The 26,665-nt window shown below is 35.5% G+C and overlaps 1 protein-coding gene across 2 annotated transcripts in view; it reads right to left on the bottom strand.

The window, feature by feature from the left end:
- Positions 1-267: 267 nt before the first annotated feature.
- LOC145670985 (cytochrome P450 6k1-like) overlaps positions 268-26,665 on the bottom strand; it is a 41,329-nt gene continuing 14,931 nt past the window's right edge. For both annotated transcript variants that reach the window (XM_081739614.1, XM_081739615.1), the window contains exons 2-5: positions 9,742-10,903; positions 7,288-7,509; positions 4,541-4,792; positions 268-990 (exon numbers count right to left, since the gene is read on the bottom strand). In XM_081739614.1, the coding sequence (XP_081595740.1) occupies positions 788-990; positions 4,541-4,792; positions 7,288-7,509; positions 9,742-10,678 (1,614 nt within the window). In that variant the 5' untranslated portion in view covers positions 10,679-10,903 and the 3' untranslated portion in view covers positions 268-787. The remainder of the gene's footprint in view (positions 991-4,540; positions 4,793-7,287; positions 7,510-9,741; positions 10,904-26,665) is intronic.

Here is a 26,665-nt window from a genome sequence, read left to right as displayed (position 1 = left end):
GGAGGGGCTAAGACCCGTCTTAGCCTCGGAAAGGCGCACAGTTTCCTCTCTGAACACAATTTAAAAAAAAAACAAAGCTACATAATTATTTTATAAATTTGCTAGCCTTTGGCCAGCTAGGGCTCCACCCCAGACACCGGTATTTGCTCGGCCTGAAATATTTTATTAAACCAGCCGATGGAAGCTTTTCTTGGCAACAACAAATATATCAATAGTTTAAACTATATCACTAGCTTATGTATATTTTTTCTATTAAAAGCAGAGACACTGGTATTTAGGCATTTATTACAAATATCGCAAAGTAAATACATCATTCTATCTATTACTTTCCTTGGAATACCAAGTGTCATGAAAAAAAAATACAAAATAATGAAAGATAGCCTAAATTATAAATTCTAGAAGTGTAGCACAGTAGCGAATCGGCAGGATACCTCATTCCATTGTTCAGTTCCTTATTTGTATTATGCCAGGCTATCCTCTCAATATGCCAGCTAAGCTAACACCTTCATCTTGCTAGTCGTCTAAAAAGTTTTTTTTTTTTTAATTTTAGAGAGATAATCTGTTTGAGGCATATTATAAACGGTGTTTCTTAATACACCAGTGATTTGTCCATTTTTGATAAAAGAAAGAGATCAAATAACAAGACCGGGAGAGCAAATAACAAGAGATCTATAGTTACAACGAAGCAACAGTTTCACCATTGTTTTAATGTCCCTATAAAACAGAATGTAACGATCAAATTAATTTTTGCTTCATTGAATTCACAGTCATCTCTTTATGTTTTTGTTCATTTATTATGCAGAACTCCATTAGCGTTCGCTCTCTTGTCTAGCTTCTCCACTCTGAGCCACAGACCACCTTTAGAGGTGGAAAAGAAACAACGTTTGTCCAACTCAAGAGGAACTTTCGTCTTCTCCGAAACTACCAGTTTGAAGTTGGAGATGATGTTCACAATCGCCACCTTTGATTGTAACAGAGCGAATCTTGTTCCTGTGAAAAAAAAAATAAATTAATATTATTTTAATCATAGTCATTAAGTATTTTATGAACTTACACAATATTATAATTTTCCAGTTGCTGTAAGACCGAAAAGAAATTAAGTGATACGAGGGCTGCTCAGAAAGTACCAGATGTTTTGGCCTATTGCGGCACACTCAGTACGCATCCATCTATGGTAGCGTAAGGTCTGTGACGTTCTTACTATGCTTTCTGTGATATGTTACAATGTGCGCTGCAATATATAAATCCGAATCATGTGAGGGCAATTCTGTGATTAGGTTTTTGTTTGCAAAAAACCACAAGCCAATTGAAATCCATCGCCAAATAAGCGCTGGGGAGAGCTTAGCGCGATGTTTTTTTTTTTTTACGATAACGCACGTCCACACACGGCCAGGCGTACCCAAGAGCTTTTGGATGGGAGATGATCGATCACCCATCATGCATGCCGGATTTGGAGCCAAGCGACTACCACCTCTTCCCTTCAAAGAAGCCATGAAGCTCGCTATACAACGCTTTGATACTGACGCCGAACTGCATGCCAGTGCAAGCCAGTGGCTGAAATCGCAGGTGGCAGATTTTTACCGCAACGGTATTGAAAAACCCGTTTCACGGTATGACAAGTGCCTTAATTTGCATGGCGATTTTGTGGAAAAATAATAAGAGTGTACCTTCCAAATGGTTTGTTCATACTGTTACTTTTTTGCTTTTATTTCAAAACGTATTACTTTCTAAATAGTCCTCGTAGAAAAGAAACCAAAAACGAAAAAGGAAGGAACTATCATAAAAAGTGTAAGTACCACAGAAAAAAATAGATGCAAGATTAAAAAGGCTAGTCAAAATTTAATTTTTATTTATACTCAAACGATCATAGGGAAAGAAACAAAAGGAAAACAGATTTAAAGTATAAAAGTTTCTGGTGATTTTTTAAAGTTTTAATATTTTAACGTAGCTTTGATCTAACTAAATCTTCTTATTACTAATTTTAGATTAACTTGCACAAAGGAAAGTAATAAAGGGTGAGGTATAAAATACAAAACAATTAATAAATGTTCTACGAAGCTTCAAAAAATATACAATATCTAGTTGTAGCGTGAAGCTTTTCGACCTGCTGTATATTATAGGTTAAAATCTGTCACTCGAGTGTTGATCGTAAGTTGTATTATTGCAGCCGTGGTGCCAATACAGGGTGGCCCAAAAGTAGGTATACAGTCTCATCCACTATTTTATATCATTTTTTTTATTTTTATCAAACAGGTAGACCTAGTTTCTTTATTATTTGTTCTTAACTTTTTTACTTATCACTTAAGCCTGGAACAGTCGAAGCAAATAAATCCACAAACTAGGATGTTATACTTGATCAATGCAGGGATGTGGGCCACCCTGTATATCAGTGGAACGAGCACATCAAGGTGAACAACGTGGTGTACTTTCGAATAAATTCTCATGTGTGGTGTTAAAGTAATCGATGAAAAGCGAGTTTTTAATTCATGAAAAAGGATGTCACTCTTTGTGGATAATAATTGACAGCTTTTATTCTGTCTAACAGATCATCTACTAATAACTAGATATAGCTTATAGTAATCGAATAAGGGGGATGTACAGGCGAATTTTTCCCTTTATGTTAACTTTCTATTTCGAACATTTTTTTATATATAAAATGCACATTTCTCTAAATATTTTGCAGTCTCAGATTTAAAAAACACCCTGTATGTTCTGTATTTTCCTATATTGCTTATGAGGCTATAGATATTTCTCCTCGTCTTAAAAACGATGAAATTTTCCATGTATCTCGTCTCGTGTAGAACTAAAAACGTATTTTCCGTCTTGTTCTTGACAAGAGAATCGATACGAAACAAAATATTTCTCCTCTCGTGGGCAACATTACTCGTAGACTGCCAACAGTTGCTTATTCCGTTCTTCTATCTCATCGGTTCGTCTCTTTTCCCTCATCTGTTTCTCTCTGTCATTTCTTCGATCATAAAAGTCTGATTCTACATCATACATGGACCAGTTGTAAATCACTACTTACAGAAGCTTTAATGCTCTATTATCACAGCTTGTGAGCCTTACGTTGGCGACTGATCGGCATAGGTTGGGAGTTAGTAATTACAAAAATGAACTTTAAAAATACATCAACTCAACGCAGTTTAAAGTGTATGTTGACCAACCAACAATTTGCCATCACTTATCTAACGTAGATTAAAGTGTAGGTTGGCCAACCAACAATTTACCGTCATTTATCCAACATAGATTAAAGTGTATGTTGGCCAACCAATAATTTGCCACCACCCATCCAACGTAGGTTAGTGTGTATGTTGGCCAACCAACAATTTACCGTAACTTATCCAACATAAATTAAAGTGCAAGTTGACCAACCAATAATTTTTCATCATTTATCTAACGTAGATTAAAGTGTATGTTGGCCAACTAACAATTTGTCGCCAGTTATCCAACATAGAATGAAGTGTAGGTTTGCGAACCAACAACTTGTCATCACTTATCCAACATAGATTAAAGTGTATGTTGGTCAATTAACAATTTGCTGTAATTGATCCAATAGTTTCGATCACGCGATCTCCAACTCGCAGATTTACTTCTTTTCGTTAAGTATTACGTTGAAATTGAGTTAGTTGGCGAATGCTCGGCAAAGTGGCAAATTACAACGTAAGCCCAGCTTTAACAGTCACTTAGAGTACCGTTTCCCATTGTTGGATGTATTTGTTCTATTATATGTGCTCCTATGGTAATAACAATTTATTTTAATCCTTTATCCCTTGTTTATTTCCGAATTTGATTGAACTAGTGTGAATTAATTTGCCAAATTACAGCGTTACGTATATAATAATTGATTATCAAAGTTAAAGCCGACGACATTAGCCCCAATAATTAAATCAAAAGTGGAAAATAATGGTTGAAATATTGCCTGCTAGATATAGTAAAAAAAAAAAGAAAGAAAAGAAAAAAAAGCTGCTAACGCTCGACATTGGACGAAATCAACTGCAAATAGCATATTAGAGCGTAATTTCGACATCGGACTAGTATGGACAAAATTAAATGTCGAGTCCCACTCGAATCGGATTGGTACGAACAAAATTAAATGTCAACTCCCAGTCGACATCGGACTGGTACAGACAAAATTAAATGTCGAGTCCCACTCGACATCGGACTTGTATGGACAAAATTAAATGACGAGTCCCATTTGACATCGGACTTGTATGGACAAAATTAAATGTCGAGTTCTACTCAACAAGGGAATTCAAATGGTTGAATTTACTTTACATAAATGGTTGAATTACGCAGCATTCAGTTTTATGATGGTTAGGGCATTTATTTCTCTTGAAGTGAAACTCTGACCGAATTGGCCACGCTTAAACTCCCAACAGGAATTGGAAGTGTGATTGCTTTCACAGAAAGCAAGCACCTTTACCTATGAGGCGGAAAAGAAAATTTTCTTATATTAAAATAAAATACTGGACATTTTTTTTAAAGTCTAGTTATTTTTTTCCAAACGAAACTCGTACGATATAAAGTGCAACATTACCTAAGCAAATTCTTGGTCCTTCTCCGAACCCAAGGAACGTATAATTTGGACGCTTTTTCTTGTTTTCTTCTGTGAATCTATCTGGATCAAACTTTTCAGGATTTGGATAAAATTTCGGATCATAATGAATTCCAGACACTGAAATAAGAACACAGCTACCTTTCTCAATGACAAGATCTGAACCAGGGATTTTATATGCTTTGGTGCATTTCCTATTCAGAACAGGAAGTGGAGGAAACATCCGAAGAGCCTCTAGAAACAACAAAACATAAAAAGAAACACATTAATTCTTTAAGCAAAAGAAATCAGGAATTACAATATATTTATTTATAGTTGTTAGTCAAAATCTTCTGTTAAAGGAAGAAATTAAAATAGACAAGAACAGATTATGAATGTCCTCAATAATCGTAATGTGCTCAGAGTATGCTGAGTGTCGAACAATCTTAGTATAAATAAATAATCTGTGATTGGGTTCTGTTTGTTTCATTATAGATCTGGTCAAAAGGACTCTCGATTCAGCATTTCTGCTCTCATTTCCCCAGGACGCTTTGCGGTCAGTGACGTCACGTGGAGGTATTGCCAAAGATGTTATAAAATAGAGGATCTGTGTATACCACAAAATCGTGAAGCCATACGTCACAGTCATATGTATCCTGTGATTGGTGTTTTTGTTACCTGTGAAAGGTTATTTCGGGTAATTTCTTCTCATTCCCATTTGTACATCCATATGTACAGCATATAACCATTGTATAATATAAGTGTGAAGGAACGACTTAAATAAAAATAAACGACAAACACACTACATGTCTACATATGAAGATCGCGATGTTTTGAGCCAACATATATGGCGGTCATTCAGTTACCTAATAGGATGAAGATACATAGGGCAGATCCTCTATTTTATAACACCTTGAGTATCGCTAGGTATCGTTTACGAGAACAAGGGAAATACTGCATACGCAATTACGCTAGTTGGTATACTGTTTCAAGATGAGCAAAAGTCCCTCCACATGACGTCACGGACAGGAAGCCAATCAGAACGCTAAACGCGAACTGGGACTACCTGTTATTTATACAGGGTGTCTCAAAAGTCTCTTGACTCTGTTATTATCAGAATTACAATAAAATATAAGAAGGGAAACCGTCTCAAAATATGACGTTTTCAATCTAAAGTGAAGGGTTTTTTTTTTTTAAACGGACGAGTCATTTGGACTGTACACTCCTTATGTACCCAATGTTAAATGAAAATGAAACGTTGCCATTTACCTGGACCCACAACATAACTGAATAAAGTTACTGTCTTTTACACTAACGTGCCGATGGCCAACCCCCATTTCAAACATGCCCCCATTCACCATACTCTTACAAAATTTATCCACCTTACGCGCCCCGCCCTCCCCTTCCCCAGTCCCTCTATTAATGGTAACGATGTATTTTCATTTAACATTGGATGCATAAAAGTATAGAGCCAAAACGGCTCGTCCGATTAAAAAAAAAATCCTTCACTTTAGATTGAAAACATATATTTCGAGACGGTTTCCCCTCTTACATTTTGTTGTAATTTCTGATAACAACAGAGTTACCCTATGTCAGGGGACTTTTGAGACACCCTGTATACCTTGTCTGGTTAGGTCCGCATATTCAGTTACATACACAGTTGTTTTGTATGAATAACTAAGAATATAATTTTTGTTCTTGATTTTCTTGAGAGTTTGTTATTACATATTCTTGGCACCCAGTCTAAAGTGGACGTACTGTACGTATTAACACATCGCACGACCGGTGGAAGAGTGTTACAACTCAAATAATGGAAATTTTGAGCCATCATTGCTCAAAATAGAATAGAGAGAGAGAAGCGAGCTCCACCTGGTGGTATTTTCGCATAGTCGTAACTAAATAAATTAACTTCTAGATGCCAGAAATATCAGTATTCCAGGTAACGATTTTGATAGAATAACAAATTTTAAAAAGTCATTTTCTTATAAGTGTGTAATTTTGACTCGTAACAGTCTTCCACCTGTTGTGTGATATGTCATACATTGCCTTGTCCTAACATTAGGAACCTATACTAATATGTTTCTTAAACTTAGTAGATGCTGTACAATTTATTATTTTCAAAGTTTTGTGCTACAGTCTATGTTTGATCATTTAACACGCATATATTTTTCAATAAGTCAAGTTTTACAAGTATTGCCGATAGTTCATACGTAACTATTAGCGCTAAAATTGTACATGGTTTTAAAACTTAAGTATTTAATAAACCTCTCATGCATTCACTCTATCTTTTCTGAATAAAATACAACTACAGGGTTCCATACTGGACATCCAAACTCTTATTTTGGTCTAACTATAACATTATAGAATGAGATATACCCGTCAATATAACAATAATAATAATATTGAGTTAGTAAAAGCCTCGAAGTTTCGTAGTAATTTTGTTATTACCTTCACTTGTTCATCAAAGAATAGCTTTTCGTCAAATGTTGCTCCTAAGTTATTTCTACATCTTTTCTAATGTTTCCCCGTTTATATCTAGGTACAATATGCTGTCACCATATAATTTGTTTTCCTAGTAATGATACCACATTGTTTCATGATGTTTGCCCCCGCCCCCACAAGTTACGGCCCTGGTCACCATCACTATGACACATTATCCACAGAATTACGAAGAAATAGTACTTATCGTCATCACTCTCATTTTCTTAAACCCAATAGTTATTTAACTATCAACTATGTGCAACACCTACCTGAAAATACTCTATCAAGATATTCCATTTCGGAGATCGCTTCGTATGTTATTTGACCGCCATGTCGTTTCAATACTGTTTGTATTTCTTCTCTTAGTTTGCTCTGGAATTCAGGATTAACAGCCAGTTCATACATGATGAAAGTAAGTGTTTTCGAAGATGTTTCAAACCCAGCCTCGAAAAATAACATTGCTTGTGCCATTATATCATCGTTCGAAAATTCTGTAATGGAAACGGAACAATCTTTTAGTTTATTTCATCGTTTATTTCGATATAATAATGTGATAAAAACTGGACAACATATTCACAAACTTACAGGGTGATCGAAAAATCTTGTCACCCTTAAGAATTGCTTTATTTTTACCTCATTTGTGATTGTAACATTTAAATATACTTTAGAGAAACCCATGACATCGCGACAAGGTTGTTTGACTTTTTTAAAACTGTAATAATGTAATAATGTAATATTTTAAGATTTTATGAAGTTTTGACTCTATGTAGTACAGAGCATTGTTGGTGCCACTGTAGGCATTGATTAGAATAGTCTGCCTAAAAGTTGGTTTTAACAACTATTATATACTTCATAGGTGGCACGGTGGCTCAATGGTAGGGTGCTTATCTCTGGTGCGAAGGGTCCCTGGTTCGATTCCCTTCCAAGTAAGTTTGTGGTGGACAACATCTTATCTGTGGAGTGGGTTTCCTCTGATTTTCTCATTCCATCAATTCTTCCATGATCATTCACTTGCCTTAATCATCCGTCTGCACTGCAGAACTGATGCGTTCTTTGAGCTCGACTAAGTATTGCAGTAATTGGGGCACGTAAGCAAGGTCCTTAACGTATCCCGCTAGGAAGAAGTCGCAGGGCGTTAAATCAGGAGATCTGGGAGGCCAGGCGAGTTTCCCTTTACACAAGCAAACCAGTGTCCTTGAATTGCCGACACCACCGCAAAATGCTTTGTTTACATGGTGGTTCTTTCCTATATGCCTACTCTCTTCTGAAAGCGCGTTGCACAGCTATAGCAGACCAACATCTGGCAGATTCAAGCACACAGAAAATGTTTTTCTTGCTTTCCCTCCATTTTCGACACACCCAATCGGAAAGATAATAAACTCGAGCTGCCACATAGTACAAATATAGCCTTTTCAAAACGTATGAATCATTTATGCTAGCCCTGTACTAAATATGGTCCTGTATCACACCATATATAGTGTGGTCAATAATATGTCGTTAAGGCGAGTTTTATTATGTGGATCCTAACATATATTGCTTATATGTAGTGGATAATTGAATTGTGTGGACGATTGTGTTAATAAATGAGCTGATTAGAGTAATCTACTTTTAACGTAAGTTTCTTCTTGATTTATTCTTAAGGTCATTTACGTGTGAGAATCCTGGTAAAAAAAAAAAAAAAAAAAAAAAAAAACCTTCCATCTCTCACTGTACTGAAATGGTGTTACCCAGAGATCGATAGGCTACTCTACGTTCTAGTGCTGGGTTTCTGTTTTAGGGATTATACCTGGTTTTTCGCTTAGAGTTTGTATTCACGCCACAATATTCTATTTTCGGCCACAATTATAATATAATGAGAGGTTATGTGTAGTATAGTCGCCAACGCTCTTACCTTTGATGCAAGTGATCCCGGGTTCGATTCATGACGAGTATACTCGGCCTTGTCTTTTCAGGCCATTCTTCTGAGTGAGAATATTCCTAGATTTTCCTCATTTACATCACGCAAATGCCGGAATTGTACGATACCTAACATAAAGTTTCCAGGCTACTTCCTTAATTCCACACGTTTGTAGGTGGTATGATAGTCGAGGCACGGTATCCCTCACGCATGACGGGCTTAGCCCATAAATGCCAGTAATATCCAGAAATACAGTACAAACAATAATTCTAATATAATGAATCTGACAATTTCAAAATTCCCATAATTATGAAAAAGATGTCACACACAAGTTATGTTTAATTTACGGCAACAAAGCCTGATTCCAATTTAACTCCAATTTGCAAAATAGTCATCTCTTTAACCAGTGGTTTCATACAAACCATTTAGCAACAAATTCTGTCATTCGTATTTAACAAATGGTTCTTGGATCAGTGTAGATAAATTGATTTAGTATTAATATTATTACTAAAAGAGATTGTGTTAGTATTACTATTTATTTCAAAAGTCATATAGCACCAATACATTGGTGTTTGACTTTCTAAACCTATGCTAGAGATTTTATTTTAGTATTATGAGTGCTGGATCTAGAGATGAAGAGATACTTTTAGCAATTCATTCCGAGAGCCTGAGAAACTTTAACAACCGGTTCGGGTGAACCGACTAAACCATCGTCTTTAATGGTCACAGAACTATATGTTCAAATTTGAGATGATATCACTTTATTTAACTAGTAGTTAAGTTATCTTCTTATTTCATATTGAAGATATAAAAAAAGCTACCTTACCCATTTTGTTGCTTGCGTCTTTGGACCATTCAGTTTGCTCTTCAGCGGATTTTGCATCTGGTTCATCCATAATTTTTCCATACTTCTTCAGCTCCATCAAGATATCTATGAAATCATTTCTCTTCATGTTATTATTCTCCCGATAGTTAATGGTATTTTTAACAACAGACCTAATTAAATCTTGGATCTCTTGTGGATTAAACCTTAACCTCAGTGTCTCCATCACATGTGGTGCAACAAAGAAAGAGGTAATGGCTAAATTCCTGGCTATAGAGGGCTCAAAGATTTTGTAGCCAAGTTTTCTAAACTCTGAGTCAGGGTTCTGAAGAGAATTGCTGTCAATTCCAAAAGCACAAGAACATATGGAGTCTGTAGTGTATTTTCCCATAATCTCTTGCATATCGACACTGTGCTGTTTCTCGGCTGCGTTGTCCAAATAATTTTTAAGATGTTCCGCACACTGACACACCAAATAAAACATTTTCTTTAACTTCCCAGAAGTAAACGACGGTGAGAGTTTTCCTCGCATTGTTTTCCATTTTTGCCCGTTCATCACGAAGATATTTCTGTTGATTAATGGATCTGTTGAGTCATGAGCTGCAGAGATATGATCAATAAAATGATCAAAATCTTTGACGAATACGTTCCGAAGCAACTCTGGATCTCGTACAAGCAATGCTGGTTTATTCATCATGAATACACCGCCAAAAGGGTGACCGTCAAGCTGATTGTACAAATCTCTGAAAGCAGCAATAGAGTCCTTTCTACACAGGATAATATCCAGCAAGTTGCCCACAAAAGGGAGAGGTTTTAAATACGGCACATTTTTCTTTTCCCAGTAATTCAGATCTTTTGTGGCATACCAATATATAACAACGAATGTGGTCAACAGTATTGCAAGAATATCAACAAGAAAAGATTCAAAGAAAATAGCCATTATTTAGATGGATCAGAATCAGGTTAAGTTAAAAGTAAAATGTTCTGGGTTTTAATGCTAATACTGTTCTATTTCTTCTTTTAAATATTTTGTTTTAAATTAAACTAGATGTATCTGTCTGTAGTAAAATTATTTTATTTTCTCGCCCCTCAGTTGTGTTGGCTTGTCAAGTCTAAATCAAACTCGGTACGACGTCTTTTTTATTCAATATTGGCGCAAAAGATCCTGAAAATAAAAAGAAAAAAAGTAAAATTAATTAATTAATGACTCTTTTATTAGAAATTAGTATTAGTATTATATTAGAAAGTATTGTCAATGACTATTATTGGTATTTAACAAAAGAAGACAAAAAACATATAAAAGTGATACATGTGGCGCTTTCAGTGCACGAAGGAATCAGTCATTTTAGACATTTACTGCCTTATGCAGAGTCGTTTTGACGTATGATTAGTGTAATACTAAACACATGTTAGTCGAACCCTTTAGTATGACACTATTCATGCGTCAAAACGATTCTGCATATGGCCCTTAAAAATTTAGGCTGACTCGTTTTTGGCGTTGTATTAAGAGCTTGACTAACGCGTGATGCTAACTTCTGTATTTAATAACACGTAAGTGAAGTTAGCAACAATTTGTCCAAAAAGAGTAACCACGACTTCTCTGTGGGGTTGTCCAAATTCTTTAGGAGAAATCAAGCTACGTGAGGCCTATTCTCTCTCATATTGATTTGTCCTATTGTATTTGGACAACCCTACAGAGAAGTCGTGGTTACTCATTTTGGACATAAATCGTTGCTTACAACGATAACGTTGTATGTTGTATAAATAACCTGCACCATCTTATAAGAAAAGGATCAGAGGCGAATTATTTGAACAGTTTCATATAAAGAAAAGAAAGATACACAGAGATATCTGTAGATTATTTTGTAATCATCTACTAAAAAAAAGGTAGTTCCTATGGAAACATAATAAATGTAAGTAAAAGGGTGCAGACATCTTGTTAAATATGTAAAAAGTGGATTATTTATGCTTCTCATGATTGAGTATAAAAATCAGTTAAGAAAGTGGTAAAACGTGTGAATTATTTGAAGATTAGTTAGTCAAGAACCAGGATACAATCTAGATACTACGTAAAAATAAACGTAGTAAAATAAGTGGTGCCTCAACACCGGGAAATATAAAAGTGTCGTTTCGAAGGATAGTAAAAACGGCTAACATTCAACGTGGCATTAGTGTTACCATTTTGAGAAGCGGTAAAGTGATACACCGAAATATTACAATGAGTGCAACAGATAGAGACATAACTGGTGATCAGAGTATGTATCCAGAAATGAATTCAAAGGAAAATTTAACGGACATCTTAAGATACTTAGCTCATCAAATTAGGAACCAATCTGAGCAAATTAGGAACTAATCTGAGCAAATTAAGGACCAAGTTCGAAAAAGTGATGAAATAGCTCAGCAAATTAGGAACCAATCTGAACAAATTAGGGAACAAGCCAAACATTTTGATGAAAAATTAGACCAGAAAATAAACCAGCAAACTAAGGATTTCGATGAAAAGCTAGGGAGATTAGAACAATGTAATGAAAACAAATGGAACCTTAGTCAGCGTGAACTGAGGCAGATGAACCAACATATAGTAGTCAAATTTCAACAGTACGACGAAAAAATGGAAAGGGTAAGTTCAAAATTCTATAGATGCCATAGAATCAACGATAAATGCTCATGCTAATCACATTAAATTATTGCAGGATGAAGTGAACTTAATCAAAGAGAAATGTATTCCCGAAAGTGCATTGCAGGATGATGGATACATGAATGTGGTACATCCTACGTCTACCGGTTGTGAACCTACTCGCCATCCCAGAACAATTTTGGAAGTTAATGAATCTTCGAGCTGTGAAGAGAGTACTGATAGAGAAAGAAGAGTGAGACAATCATCCCGGCGGAACCATAACTCCAACAGGTGTATGAAGACTAATACAGGTAAACCTTTACGATTCAGCGAAGTTAAGTCGCTTACTAAATTTAGTGGTGTACCGGAAGATATACCCGCTAGGGGATTTCTTGAAAAATTTGAGGACGAATGTGAACTGATGGGTGTAGATGAGTCTCAATTTTTAAAATTATTGCCACATATATTATTACCACCCTGTTTAACATGGTTCAAAGCTATCAGGGGTAGTCTTCGTACATATTCTGATTTCAAGAATGCTCTACTATCGAATTATGAGAATGATTTTATGATAGCGAATAGAGATGCCGTCTTGCGAACGAAACATTTCACTCCAAAATTACACAGGAGCATTACGGAATTTGTAGTATCTACATATAACGAGTTAAGATCACTAAATTCAAATCATCCGGAATCCCGAATTATAGCTTCCATTAGAATCTTATTGCCATTCCGATTACAACAATTGTTAATGTCGGTGCAGTGCATCAACTTTAATCACCTAATTATGCTTGTCCAAAATTATGAAAGTCAGTCGGCAATACAGAATAACAATAGAATACAGGATAGAGGTCAGGGTAATTCTGGACGTTATCAGACACAATATGCTTCTGTTCGTAATATAAATGTACAACCTGAAAATAATTCTAATGTGCATAGTTTTAATAATAGAATGAATGGTTATAATGATACCGGTAATCGAACGCAACCTAATCACAGAAATGAAACTAGGAATTTTAGAAATAGCAACAGGAATTTCAGTAGGAGTAATAATTATCGCCGATTTTCACAAAATAAACTTGCAGATGGCAGAAATTTTGTAAATAGGAATCAAAATATGGTAAGACCCTGTGAAAGACAAGAACATACACAAGATTGTGCTATACAATGTTGCTTAAATGCACCCCTTGAACGTATAACTTGAACTATTAAATAGGCGTTCGACGTATTTGTATTAGATTGACCTTTCCTTACGTCTATGGTTAATGTGTTCTTCATTCAATTTATTATTAAAATGTACGTTAAAAACATATGCAATTGTGAAATATTATGGAATATTGATGAAATTAAGTTATGGCAGCCTACTGAAAATACTATTGAATTTGTTCCTTATAGATTTGTTGCAATTTCCTTTTATAGCATTAATTGAGAAAATGTTAATTTCTGTTTCATGCTAAGAAATTATCTAAAAGCTTTATTGTAATACGAGAATATATTGAATTTGACAATTTAGGGGTTTCTCCAGGAAACATGTATTTAAGATATTCTTGTTTTCGTGTTTTTATTCTATTCTAATTTTATACGAATATTATAAATATTCAAGAATAAAAGATCATAATTTTAATGTAAACGTATGAAGGTTATGAGAGATATATAAAATAGATGCAACTTATTATATAGAAAGAATAAGAATAATGAATATCGAATTTCTTAATTTTTCAGAGTTTATTAATGTATTAAATGATAATCATCAATGTGTTTATATGTTATAATTTTGTTGCCTTCTGATCCTACCAATATTTAGTACTATAAAGATCTTTGTTTGTAAATAATGTTGTTTGTACATGAAGGAATAGTTAATTAGTACCTTTAAAGGAAACTATCAGTTAGGTTTAATTTTTGAATAGTCTCATCGACAATAATTGTAAATCGACGTTCTTAGTATATTGATATATTGATAAATATAAAAAAAAACGTAATGTTATAATATGTTATATATATAAATGGAAGAGCAAGATATTTGTGTTAAAGTGATATTCAGTTTATACGAGGGCTATTCAAAAAGTAGTTGTTTTATAATTTCAACCCAGGGTTCTTTCCTTCATAGCAAAACTATTACGGAAGTCCCGTCCGGACAACATTATACAACGATAACGTTGTATGTTGTATAAATAACCTGCACCATCTTATAAGAAAAGGATCAGAAGCGAATTATTTGAACAGTTTCATATAAAGAAAAGAAAGATACACAGAGATATCTGTAGATTATTTTGTAATCGTCTACTAAAAAAAGGTAGTTGCTATAGAAACATAATAAATGTAAGTGTAAGGGTGCAGACATCTTGTTAAATATGTAAAAAGTGGATTATTTACGCTTCTCATGATTGAGTATTAAAATCAGTTAAGAAAGTGGTAAAACGTGTGAATTATTTGAAGATTAGTTAGTTAAGAACCAGGATACAATCTAGATACTACGTAAAAATAAACGTAGTATGCTAACTTCACTTACGTGTTATTAAATACAGAATTTAGCATCACGCGTTAGTCAAGCTCTTAATACAACGGCAAAAACGAGTCAGCGTAAATCTCTAAGGGGCTTATGCAGAGTCGGTTTTGACGCATGATTAGTGCCGTACTAAAGGCCAGACTACTACAGGAAACATATGTTAGTCAAACTCTTTAGTATGGCACTAATCATGAGTGAAAACGATTCTGCATAAGGCCCTTAGAGATTTATGCTGACTCGTTTTTAGCGTTGTATTAAGAGCTTCACTAACGTGTGATGCTAACTTCCGTCTTTAGTAATACGTAAGTGGAGTTAACAACAATTTATATCGAAAAAAGGCCAGCCACGACTTTTCCGCAGGGTTGTCCAAACACCTTTGGAGAAATCAAGTTAAGTGAATACTCTTCTTAATAATTATAATGATTTCTCCTATTGTAATTGGACAACCCTAAGAAAGGTCTAGATTGGCCTTTTTCGATATAAATCGTAGTTAACTTCACTTACGTGTTACTAAATATGGAAGTTAGCATGACGCGTTAGTCAAACTCTTAATACAATATCTAGTCTACTAAAAACGACTCTGTATAGGGCCCGTTATTTATACCTAGGTAAGATCTCTATTTGAAGCTCCTTTCATAGTTAAAAAATTGATGTCCAAATATTGTAAATATTAACTTTTAACAATATAAAAAAGAAACGAATGTTAAATGTTTCTATGTACTTGAGTGTGTCCTACAAAGTTCTTTCCCTTAAACAACTTGGGTTTTAAAAAAAAGGACTTGATTCCCTTGTGCTCTGAATACTTCATATATACATAATGCATGCCTTTTAGAGGTTAATAGTTCGGCTAAATTTTTTTCTTAAAATTCGGGATGTACCAAGTGTGTGACTAATTTGTGACAAATGGCAACCCTATCACATACAAAGAAGGACCATATCAATCGATAATTCACATAGAGCTGACGAACACAACACACGGGGTACATAGTTAGAGATAAGGGTCATGCACATTACACAAAATTGATGAAAAAGGACTGGAAGCTTTCGAAATGTGGGTGTGGAGAAGAATGGAGAGGATTAGCCGGGTCGAGTAGGAAATGAATGAGAGGGTGTTAGAAATGGTAAGGGGCCCAAAAGAAAAATTTCTGATATTATACAAAAGAGGAAGAGAAACTGGTTGGGATATTGGCTGATAAGAAACTGTACAATGACGGACGAGCTAGAGGGTATGGTAGCAGGAAAGAGAGGGAGAGGGCGAAGGAGACTACAATTAATGGACGGTATCAAACAGAAAAATTATATGTGAAGACGATGAAATTAGAGGAAGAGTGTGGAGCATGGAAGCTTCTTAGCTGCAGCAAGTGAACTGCCAATAATGGTAGACCTATAATGATGATGATGACGATGACGATGATGATGATTTTCTTCAGAACAAATGACTCATGTCATATCGTTAGGTTAATGGGGACTTTCCGAATGAGAAAGTTGCATCTGAATGAAAATAAATTTCTTAAAAGTACGTCTTATGAAATGAAATGAGTTTTACGTTGCACGCCATGCCCAATACGATACGTATTAATTCGTCACGCCCAATACGAATCTTATTATGACGAACGTAGTCGTCAGGGTGCAAATACAAGCGAAATTTTCATGACGAGTGGAGTCTTCATTGACAGTTAAGAGATTAATGAAATATTTATGAATGAAACAAAATCGCCTACGTCGTTTTTTTTCCTTCAGAAAATCGCCCGAGAAACAAATCCCCAAAATAAACTACCACCTCTGAATTTTTCAAGAAATGAATTGGCATTTATTCATATTTAAGGATACACAAATAATCACACAATATATTCCAATAATATATATTGTTTAAATGTTGTTATACCACATCTTACGTGGACCTCTGGTGATGGGGAATGATTCTGATAACGTTTAGATGAAATTAAAGAGACAAATCAGAGTATAAAATTCTGTACATAAATTTACAAAACGAGGAATCAAATTTGGAGACGAAATGAGAAAAGCTTTCCGAAAATCGAGACGAGACGAGAAAGAATTATTTTCAAAAATTTAGATGAGACGACTTCTACTTAATTTACGAGACTAGACAAGACGAGAAAGACCTATTCTCGCCTCGTGGGTAACTTAACTATACTTCTCTGATTTATGTTTAAATATTTTGCTTTTTGCGCAGAAAACTACGAAATAAGTTTAAGTTAGCACAGCAATTTATAAATGCATTTTCGTCATGGAAGATACATAATTCCTATTATCATTTATTTAGTGTTTTATTTTTATTTTACGTTTTTTTCTTATTCTGCCATTATTGGCAGGTCACTTGCTGCAACTGAGAAGCTTCCATGCTCCACGGACTCCTGTTACTCTTCCTCTTCATGTACGATTTTTGTGTTTTAATATCGTCCTTTAATTGCAGTCTCCTTCGCCCCCTTCCTCTCTTTCCTGCCACCATACTCTCTCTAGCACATCCTTCATGATAAATGAATTCAGTTGAGTTGATTTTGAGTTTAACGTTCCTTTCAGCAGCGAGGCTACATGAGACATGGACCTACTGACTAATGTGGAATGCGAACCACATGAGCTCCCACCGGGAATCGAACCAGGGTCTCCCACACCAAATGCGAGTACGCTAACCACTTAGCCACGAAGGAGCTCTCCCTCATGATACAGTTCCTTCTTAGCCAATGTTCAAACCAGTTCCTCTTCTTAATAATATCTAAAATTGTTCTTTTCCCCACCACCATTTCTAACACCTCTCATACGTTTTCCGCTTAACCCAGCTAATTCTTTTCATTCTTCTCCACAACCAGATTTCGAAAACTTACAGTCGTTTTTTTATCAATTTTATGTAATATCCATGTCTCCAATCAATACAGCACAATATTTCACACGAAACATTTTGTAAGTCTTTTTCTCAACTCTTTATTCAAGGTGCCACAAAATAGTCTTTTCTTCCTCCTAAAGGCTTCTTTTGCCATTCCTATCCCTGCTTTAATTTCATGTTCACACTTCATATTATCACTAATAGTGTCATATACATATTATCACTAATACTACCCAGATATCGAAAACTAGTCACCTGTTCTATTTTCTCCCCTACTACTTCTATATTTGACAGCAATCGTTTCGTTCCAATCACTATAGTTTTTGTCATTCTGACATTTATTTTCTCAGCATATGCTTTACAGCCCTTCCTCAGATTTTGAAAAAATGAAATGAAATTTTGAGTTTTACGTCCCACGGTTATGCCGGTTAGGCTAAAGGAGACGGTGATGATGAGTAATGAATGAAAATGGTGGAATGGAGAAAGTGGGAGGAAACGGGGGAACCCCGGGAAAACCCACGCACACGGGTTTGTCCACCACAAAGTCCACTTGGCGAAGGCAGGGATCGAACCCGGGACCCCAAGCACCAGAGGTGAACACTGAGGCACTCCTCAGGTTTTCTAACATCTTATTGAGTTTCTATTCAGATTCTCCAACAAGCGCCACATCTGCAAACCGTATACACCTAATTATTCTACCTACTATTTAAATGACATCTTCATTTTGAAGATTCTTTTTCACTATTTGTTCTAGACAGGGGTAAAAGTGGATCTGAAAAGGTAGGGGAACGCATGACGTCACGAAGTTCCCTGCCTATCTTGGTCCATTGTAAGTTTTTTTTAGAAAGAGGGGGACGCCATAGATTTCTGGAAGTGCGGGAACGACGTCCACCTACGTTCCCCCGCATTTTTATCCTTGCTTCTAGATATATATTAAATAATATAGGCGAGAGACAGCATTCCTGTCGAACTCCCCTTCCAATTGCAATTCCCTCTGTCATTTCTTCCCCTGCTCTAACACTTACTTGTTGGTTCATATATAAGTTTCTTATGAGTCTTCGGTCTTTCCATTACAACAAAATCTTTAAAATTTCCAAAAACGATTCCCAATTCATGGGGCGAAAAGCCTTTTTTTAGATCAATAAATACCACCATACACCTCTTTCCCTTTTTCTATAAACCTTTCAGCGACCATCCTTAATAATCCAATTTCATCTCTTGTGCCCTTACCTCTCCTGAATCAGAACGGTTCCTTCTCAATTTCTTCATTTGTTATTCCATAAAACCTTCTTTTGAAAATTCGAAGGAAAATGCTTTTAGCTGCATAAGATATGAAACTATTTAATAATAGTTCTATAATCCTCACAGCTCTGAGGGTTAGATTTCTTAGCCATCGGCATCGTGATTGTCTTCAGGAAGTTTTCCGGCCACTCTCCTGTTACATAAATGTCATTGCACAGTCGGAACAATTCTTTCTTGCTCCTGTCTCCCATATTCTTAATGAATTCAATTTATATGTTATTTATCCCGGTTGAATTTCCATTTCTAATCTCGGATATAGCATTATCAAACTCATCCCAACTAATAGAAAACTCTTTGTCATCCTTTCGTACTTTATTTACTACTTCAACATCTAGGCCACATGATCCATATCTCTACTCTCGTATAATTCCTCAATATATTCTTTCCACCTTCCTAAGACTTCACTTGTTTCGCTGACTACCTTCCCATTCTTATTTTCTACTGCCATCGTAATGCTCCTTTGTTTCATCCGAAGTTCCATAGATTTCACCTCCTTGTACAGCCACGAACATAAATAAGTAGAGGTTAGAGTCATAAGAAATAAAGGCTCTTACAGCTACTTATTTGTGTTCGTGACTGTACATTTCCTCATATTTCCCAACTTTTTAAAATTCTTCTAGGTCCTCGTATTTTTATATGGAAATCAAATAACAGAAATAAACGATTGTTGTACATCATAAATAAGCATGATAATTAACATAGAGAGATAATAATTATATGTGTAACTAATTTTTTTTAAATTTATATTTATTATGTAAGCTAATGTCTGAATTGCCCATGTTGTTACTGAATCCACAATTGAAATCTGGGCAGAGCCGTATCCACGGGGGAAGCAAGAGGGGGCCGCCCCCCTAAATTTTTCCTGGCCCCCCTAAAATTTTCATGGAAGACTTGCAAAAAAAACTCGATTAATTCTATGTGTAAACACTAAGAACAAAATGCAATATAAAAGAGATTATTCCAAGAATTTTTCCATTTTAACTATTTGATGAACACTTCTAAACATAATTTAAAGGAGTTAAAGTAAAGTTTAACAGTCTCCTCGAATCTCGATATGAAATGACGCAATACATATTGAAGCAAGTTTTTACGAAAAGAAGGAATATCTTCATAATACTTCATGCCACAGTTGTAATAGCGATCTGGGAGGTACGAGATGAAGTATGAAGTGCTTGCTGCAAGCCAAATCATAAAAATAGGAGCAGGAACAAATCGTTTATCTCTTGTCGATTGCAGTAACGGCGGTAGGTTATTGTTATTTTATTGTGTAGTTGAAGTACATACATGCGTTGCTAATCCTCGTCAACAGCAAATCTTAGATTAACTGTGGAACAATTAGTTGTGAATTGAATTAAGAGCTCCGAGTTCCGTTAAAGGCGATTGATTCTAGTAGGGTCAAAATCATTGTTGTGTGATATGTAAAACAAGAACTGTGGTGGAATATTCACCGAAAAAGTAATGGTTGCAAAGACCTTCATATGTTTGTTCTCGTAGAAGAATAAAGTTTAGCTAAATTACCTTAATTAGATGAGTAACTGAGCAAGTGAACATATTTAACGTTTAAGTTCAAGGATTAAATTCGGGATTGTAGAGCCAGGATTAGTAAAAATTTGCAAGATTTAGAGGAGAAATTAAGCAGCAAAATTTTTTGTATTGTACTTGGGGTGGGGGATCCCGTGGAAGTAGCTAGTTTTCATATAAAAACGTTGTAAATTGGAACTATTTCTTAGTCGCGTACGGTAATAATGTTGCAATTCAACATGAAAGAAGCAGTGATGCTTTTACTCGATACTAGATGGGTGTAGCGTTTTACTTACATTGAGAAAAATTCGTTCTCCGGACAGTGGTATATTGTACAATAGGCGGCAAAAAACCTGCAACATGAGCATATAAGTTAATTGTGAAATGACGAAGTCTTTTGCCCCAAAATAAGTGTGCACGGGAGGAGGCCGAGGTTTATGCTGGCGTGATTCGTTCTACTTAGACGTTATGTTCATTCCCTGTGCTATTAGGCGTAGTTTCACAATAAACTTACATCCTCATGTTGCAGGTTTTTTGCCGCGGATTATACATATACACGGAATCCTCTTGCTTACTACAAAAATAAGAACGGAGCATACATTATCCGTATACTACATAGGCACTGCCCTTAGGTGTTACATCATGCCGTTGCAGGATGTTTGATGTCTAACAGTACATACATATATGATTGTTACCTTCGTCAGCTATATGTTATATACGTCCATTTGTATGTGGGATCCAGACCGCCTATTTTGTTTCATACGGAAAGTATGTATAGATGGAACACTTATACAGAAAGTATTATAAAACATGCGTTTTCGGTTATACGCTTGCTGTACGTTGTCCAGAAACTACAGGATTTACAAATGTAATCTACGATATTACATATGCCGCATACATTTTTTTCTCAGTGTAGCTTTGAATAACATTATAGTATTTTCTAAGGTGTTTTGGTATGTGTTTTCTTGGTATAATGTGTAGGTGGTTCATTTATATAAAAAGAGTTTAATTTAAGATTTTAAACAAGACCTTAGTATAAATATTTAAAAAAAATACAACTGTAATTGTAAACAAGGGAATTACTTCAAAGTTACCCGTCCACCTAATTTTCAACAAAAATCGTAATAAAATCTACAATCATCAATTTCTACTTAAACTTTGTTCATTTTATGTTCTGTTACGTGACCTCGAGGGTGGGAGTATTGGGGGAGGAACCACAATTGCATATGGAAATCCATTATTAACCTACAGGTGAAACTGGCAGCCCACGGGGAGCACGGTTGTGGGTAGTTAATGGGGAGTACGGAGTTGAGAAGGAAGAACGAGCGAAGCGAGAAGCCGAAGTAAGGTGGAATAACGCACTACTAGGTTACTTAGGTTAGGTTATATCTACTTCGCACTTACCTTAGTACGTACTTAGGTTTGTAGAGCTCTCCTATCTCAAGCAGAAACTCGTGAACGATTGTTGGTGGTCTTTGTTCTTTCATTCATTAAGCCATGAATATTCAAAAGATTAACCTCATTATCAACATCATGTTTTACAAATGTTAGTACTGTCAATTCGCATCCAGCGCAAAGATCCTGTACATTTGCAGGCGTGTTTGCTCGAAAATTATCCACAATCCAACCGTCCTGAACCTAGAGACAAGTAGTTCCCTCTACTTGCGAATTAATCCCGTCTTTATAACCGCTTGTCAGAAGGTATTACGCATAAATTACGCTTCACTTACATGTTATCAAGCACACAAGCAATCAAATTATCAAATTCTTCAGGGAAATTTTCTAAATTTTGATAAAACGGAAGAGCAGCTTCGCAAGTTAACCATAATCAAGAGCCTTAGTAGAGTTGAATTTCCTTATTTCACAGTAGATCATCTCTCGATCTTAATGTTAGTATTACACGTGGGACTATTAAAACATTTATATTTTAATTCTAAATCGTGTAGTTAGTAATACCCATTCAATAAATTCACGTTTTTTTTTTTTTTTTCATGTAGATTACAGAATGTTAACTTAATGTGTGTGTGTGTGTGTGTAGAGGGGATAATAGAATTAGGTAGAAGCAAAATACTTAAACATTCAAGAGCAGATATGATGAATTGCTGATATTACTATTTGATGAACTAAAATATGGTTGGCTCGGGTCCCCTCTACATTTTTGGGCTCGCTACGGGCCTGAATCTGAGTAACAAAGAATTATGATTTACATGAGATGAATGTTCATTTTATGGTATACAATAAAAAACAACTTAATTTCACGCAAATGTTCATTTCCTAACTTCTGTTGGAGCCAAATGCTACTCGGATCTATACATTGTTTATTCAATTTTCAAACGTTTTACATAGAACACTATTTATTTTTTAACATTTCAATGAAAAACAAGAAAGCATAGCAAATAGGAATGTTTCTGGACGAGTTATGTGAGACAGCTACATCTGTTGTTTATGAATGTCCCTTACTGTAGTTTGAAACAACTAGGGAAAGATAGGACTTAAAAGATGCGTGTTATTGTCAGTGATCAAGTTGCCGGAAACTAAGCAATATTCTTACTTTTCTATGCATCTCAGTGAAAACAGCACCATCCACATGAACACTAACTATCATATACCCATACGTAAAAAATTACTGTTCTTATCAGAAATCCAGAATATACCAGATTGTGAATGGGGCTGTCTTCACGGGAAGATGGTATCATTCACTTTTAATCAGTGTTCGAAGTGAAAAAAAACAGAGGCGGTGTGTTTTATTATGATTTTGACTCAACATACCGGCTATTTAAATATTGTCTTGAACACTGAAAAAACAGAGACGGTATGTCCTCATTACTGAAAAACCAGAGGCGGTATGGTATATCACCGCATACCGTCTCAACTCGACCACTGCTTTTAATACCATAGCACTAATTTTGAAGGTATGTGAAATATTAGTGCTGAATATACCGCATAGTAAGAAAATTAGTGCTGTTCATACCGTCATGAAAAATGTTTTCCTTGGTGATGCCACTAGCATTATATCTTTGTTTTCTACTAAAGAGACTATACCGTATTATAACAGTAGGTGAGACACTACACATCCACAAAGAATGTGAAATTCTACGAGTGTAATAAGAGCATTAATATTCTTTCAATGCGTTACCGTTAGAGCTACTTTATTTTCCATTTTATTTTCCTTTTTTTCTTTCTTTTCTTTTTTCTTTCATTTTTTCGCGTATGTGCGATAATTAGTGATCATGCGGATGGCGCTGTCATCACATAGATTTTCGAAACCCTATTTAGTCATTTTTATTCCCAGATGCAAGAAAATATCGAAATATCTGTATGATCTTCTTGTCATCAATTCTACAGCCAATCTCCAATAATATGATGTATGGTCCGAAACGGGTTTATCTGTATTATTGAGAATCTAAAAGGCACCTGAAAAGAAAAGTCGTGTTCTTGAAGGAAAAATTTGTTGCTAAACTTGAACCAGTGCCGTAACAGATTTCTTCGGGGCCACAACGCAATAGAAAAATCTTTAAGGTTTACGTCCCACGATTATGCCGGCTAGGCTAAAGGCGCCGGTGATTATGAGAAATGAGTGAAAATGGTAGAATGAAGAAAGTGAGAGGAAACGGGAGAACCCCGAGAAAACCCACGCACACGGTGTTTGTCCACCTACAACAGAATAGAGTATTCGATGGCTGGCCGTTTCCTTTTGTGGCCATTCACGACCAACATTATCAAAACAAAACTAGTCAGCCTAATAGATCTTTTGATTTCAACAAAGAAATATTATAAATAAAATTTTGGTAATAATCATAATGATTTATTGATGATTGATTTCGCCTTAGCTTTAGTGATAAATTTACTATTCTGCATACAAAGGTCTAGCCTAAGTTAACTATCTGCAAAGTATTGTGTATTGTGCAAACGCGAGTTGTTTTAATCGTTATAATATTTAAACGATTTTTAATTTTTGAACATTATTTCTATTTTAACAAGGGCGGGGAGGATCAAAACGAGTTAACCACTAATCTGAAATCTTGTAGGGTATAAATCTCTTACACAAAATGAATAGCAAGGTAAGTTAAGAATTTAGTAATAAACAGTGTTTCTTCCGGACATTATTTTGACGGGGGACTGCCCCCCTGAGCTCTGACAGTAGGGATGGTACCGAGACCGAGACCAGTCTCGGTCTCGTCTCGGTCTCGTCTCGAATTATCAAGACGAGACCGAGACCGAGACGGACTTTTATATACCGAGACGAGACCGAGACCGATACGGACTTTTACATACAGAGACGAGACCGAGACCGAGACCGAGACAGACCTCTATAAATCGAGACGAGACCGAGACGAGACCTTGGTCAGTCTCGAAAGTCTCGGTCTCGTCTCGAATATTGACAGCTATTTTGCCTTTACTCAAAATTTGTTTCGCTGCTGTGTGAGATAAAATGGGAACGGTTGACTGATGTACAGTGGCGTATTTAGGAGGTAGGTGTCGGGCTCAAGCCCCTCCCGAAATAAATTTGTGATCATTTTTTCGGATTGCACGTATAACACAAATGTTTCTTACCCGTTCCTCAAGCTTCCCCCGAAACAAAATCCACTGCTGTTGTATATAATCTTCTCTCTCTCTCTCTACACATATATATATGTATACATATATATATATATATATATATATATATAGGCGCGGATCCAGGATATGATGAAGAGAGGGGCTAAACCATACTTTGCCTCTTTATCCAGTGTAAAGCAGAATTGAAGTTCATTTTATTCAGTGTATACCTGATCGTTAAGGGGGGATATGGCCCCTAAAGCCCTTCCCTTGGATCCACGCCTATATATATAATGCTGAAAATTTGTACCATGTTGTGTGAAATATTGAAGGGAAAATCCTTCTAGATACTTTGCAATACCACTAGATAAACAAACAATGTTGCCAACGCAAAATAAAGTTGTATTTTCTCAAATTGCACTATATAAGGTATTACCTATTTCTAATTTAGATATTAAATAAAACCACAATAGCCCATACATTATTTAGTGTAACAAAGGACAACACAGTATCACTAACATCAACATTTTGGAGATCTCTACTAACTCAAATGGCATAAACGGTGCAATGCGCATCATTTGTATCTTAGTGTCAAATACTATGATCATGGTATAATGTATTTCGAATAAGTGAAGGATCAAAGTTACAAGAAATGAAAAATTTAACTTTTTCTAAAGACTTCACTTCGAAAACGTGCAGACATATCACGTCTCATCATGTAGATGCTTCCAAAAGACTTAAGTGATCATAATGTCATTTACAAAAATTGTTATTTCAAACCGTTTCAGAGATACAAAACACATGGATAGTGATTGTTGTACTGCTTAAAATAACGTATTTGTGTTAAATTTTTATAATGATTGTTGCTTTAGTTTACTTCTATAACATTACATCAATAGTTTTTAGTGGTTTTAATTACAAGTCGCAATTCCATTATTTTAAGTAGTGTTGCCAACTTAAATAAATTGCTAAATATTATTCTAAATATAGTGCAAATAACGTAGCTAAACTGCAAAATATTTTTAAATTACTCATAATTTGTTTTATGGTGCAAGAATGTTTTCAAAAGACGATGTTTTTCGTAGTCTTTATAATGTTAATGTTAGTGTCAAAGTTTTGGTTCCAGCAATACATGTAAATGCAAATTGTAACTGAAATTAAATGTAACTGATAACTTTTTAGTAACCCTAGTTGTTCCCCTAAGCCTTAATCGTGATGTACACAAAACCATGGTTAATTAAAAGTTCTAATTACACCCTAGTTACATTTCACTTGTTTTAGTTTGACCACCGACACCCTCAAACTCGATCCATACCATAGCTGTATGCATAGTTATTCAAGGACTTACAGTTAGTAATACACATTGTGTTGATTCTTGGTTTGGTTTCTTTTAGTTTAATGTCCCTCGATTATGCTAGGGCGTCTAAAGAAGACGTGGAGCTAATGATTATAATGGAATCCGAACCAGTTCGGTCGTTCAACTATACTCCCACCGGACATCGAATTCGGGATTACGCGAACGGAGTCAAGCGTGCTAGCCACTAGACCAAATGTAGTCCTCACATTGTATTGATTTAAAACATTGAGTCAGTGTTGTCAG

Source organism: Thermobia domestica, chromosome 15 (genome assembly GCF_964235325.1).
Source record: "Thermobia domestica chromosome 15, izTheDome1.hap1.1, whole genome shotgun sequence".
In the NCBI taxonomy this organism is placed as follows: Eukaryota; Metazoa; Arthropoda; class Insecta; order Zygentoma; family Lepismatidae; genus Thermobia; species Thermobia domestica.
The sequence above is the reverse complement of the archived record's forward strand: the minus strand, read 5'-3'. Positions and strand labels throughout refer to the sequence as shown.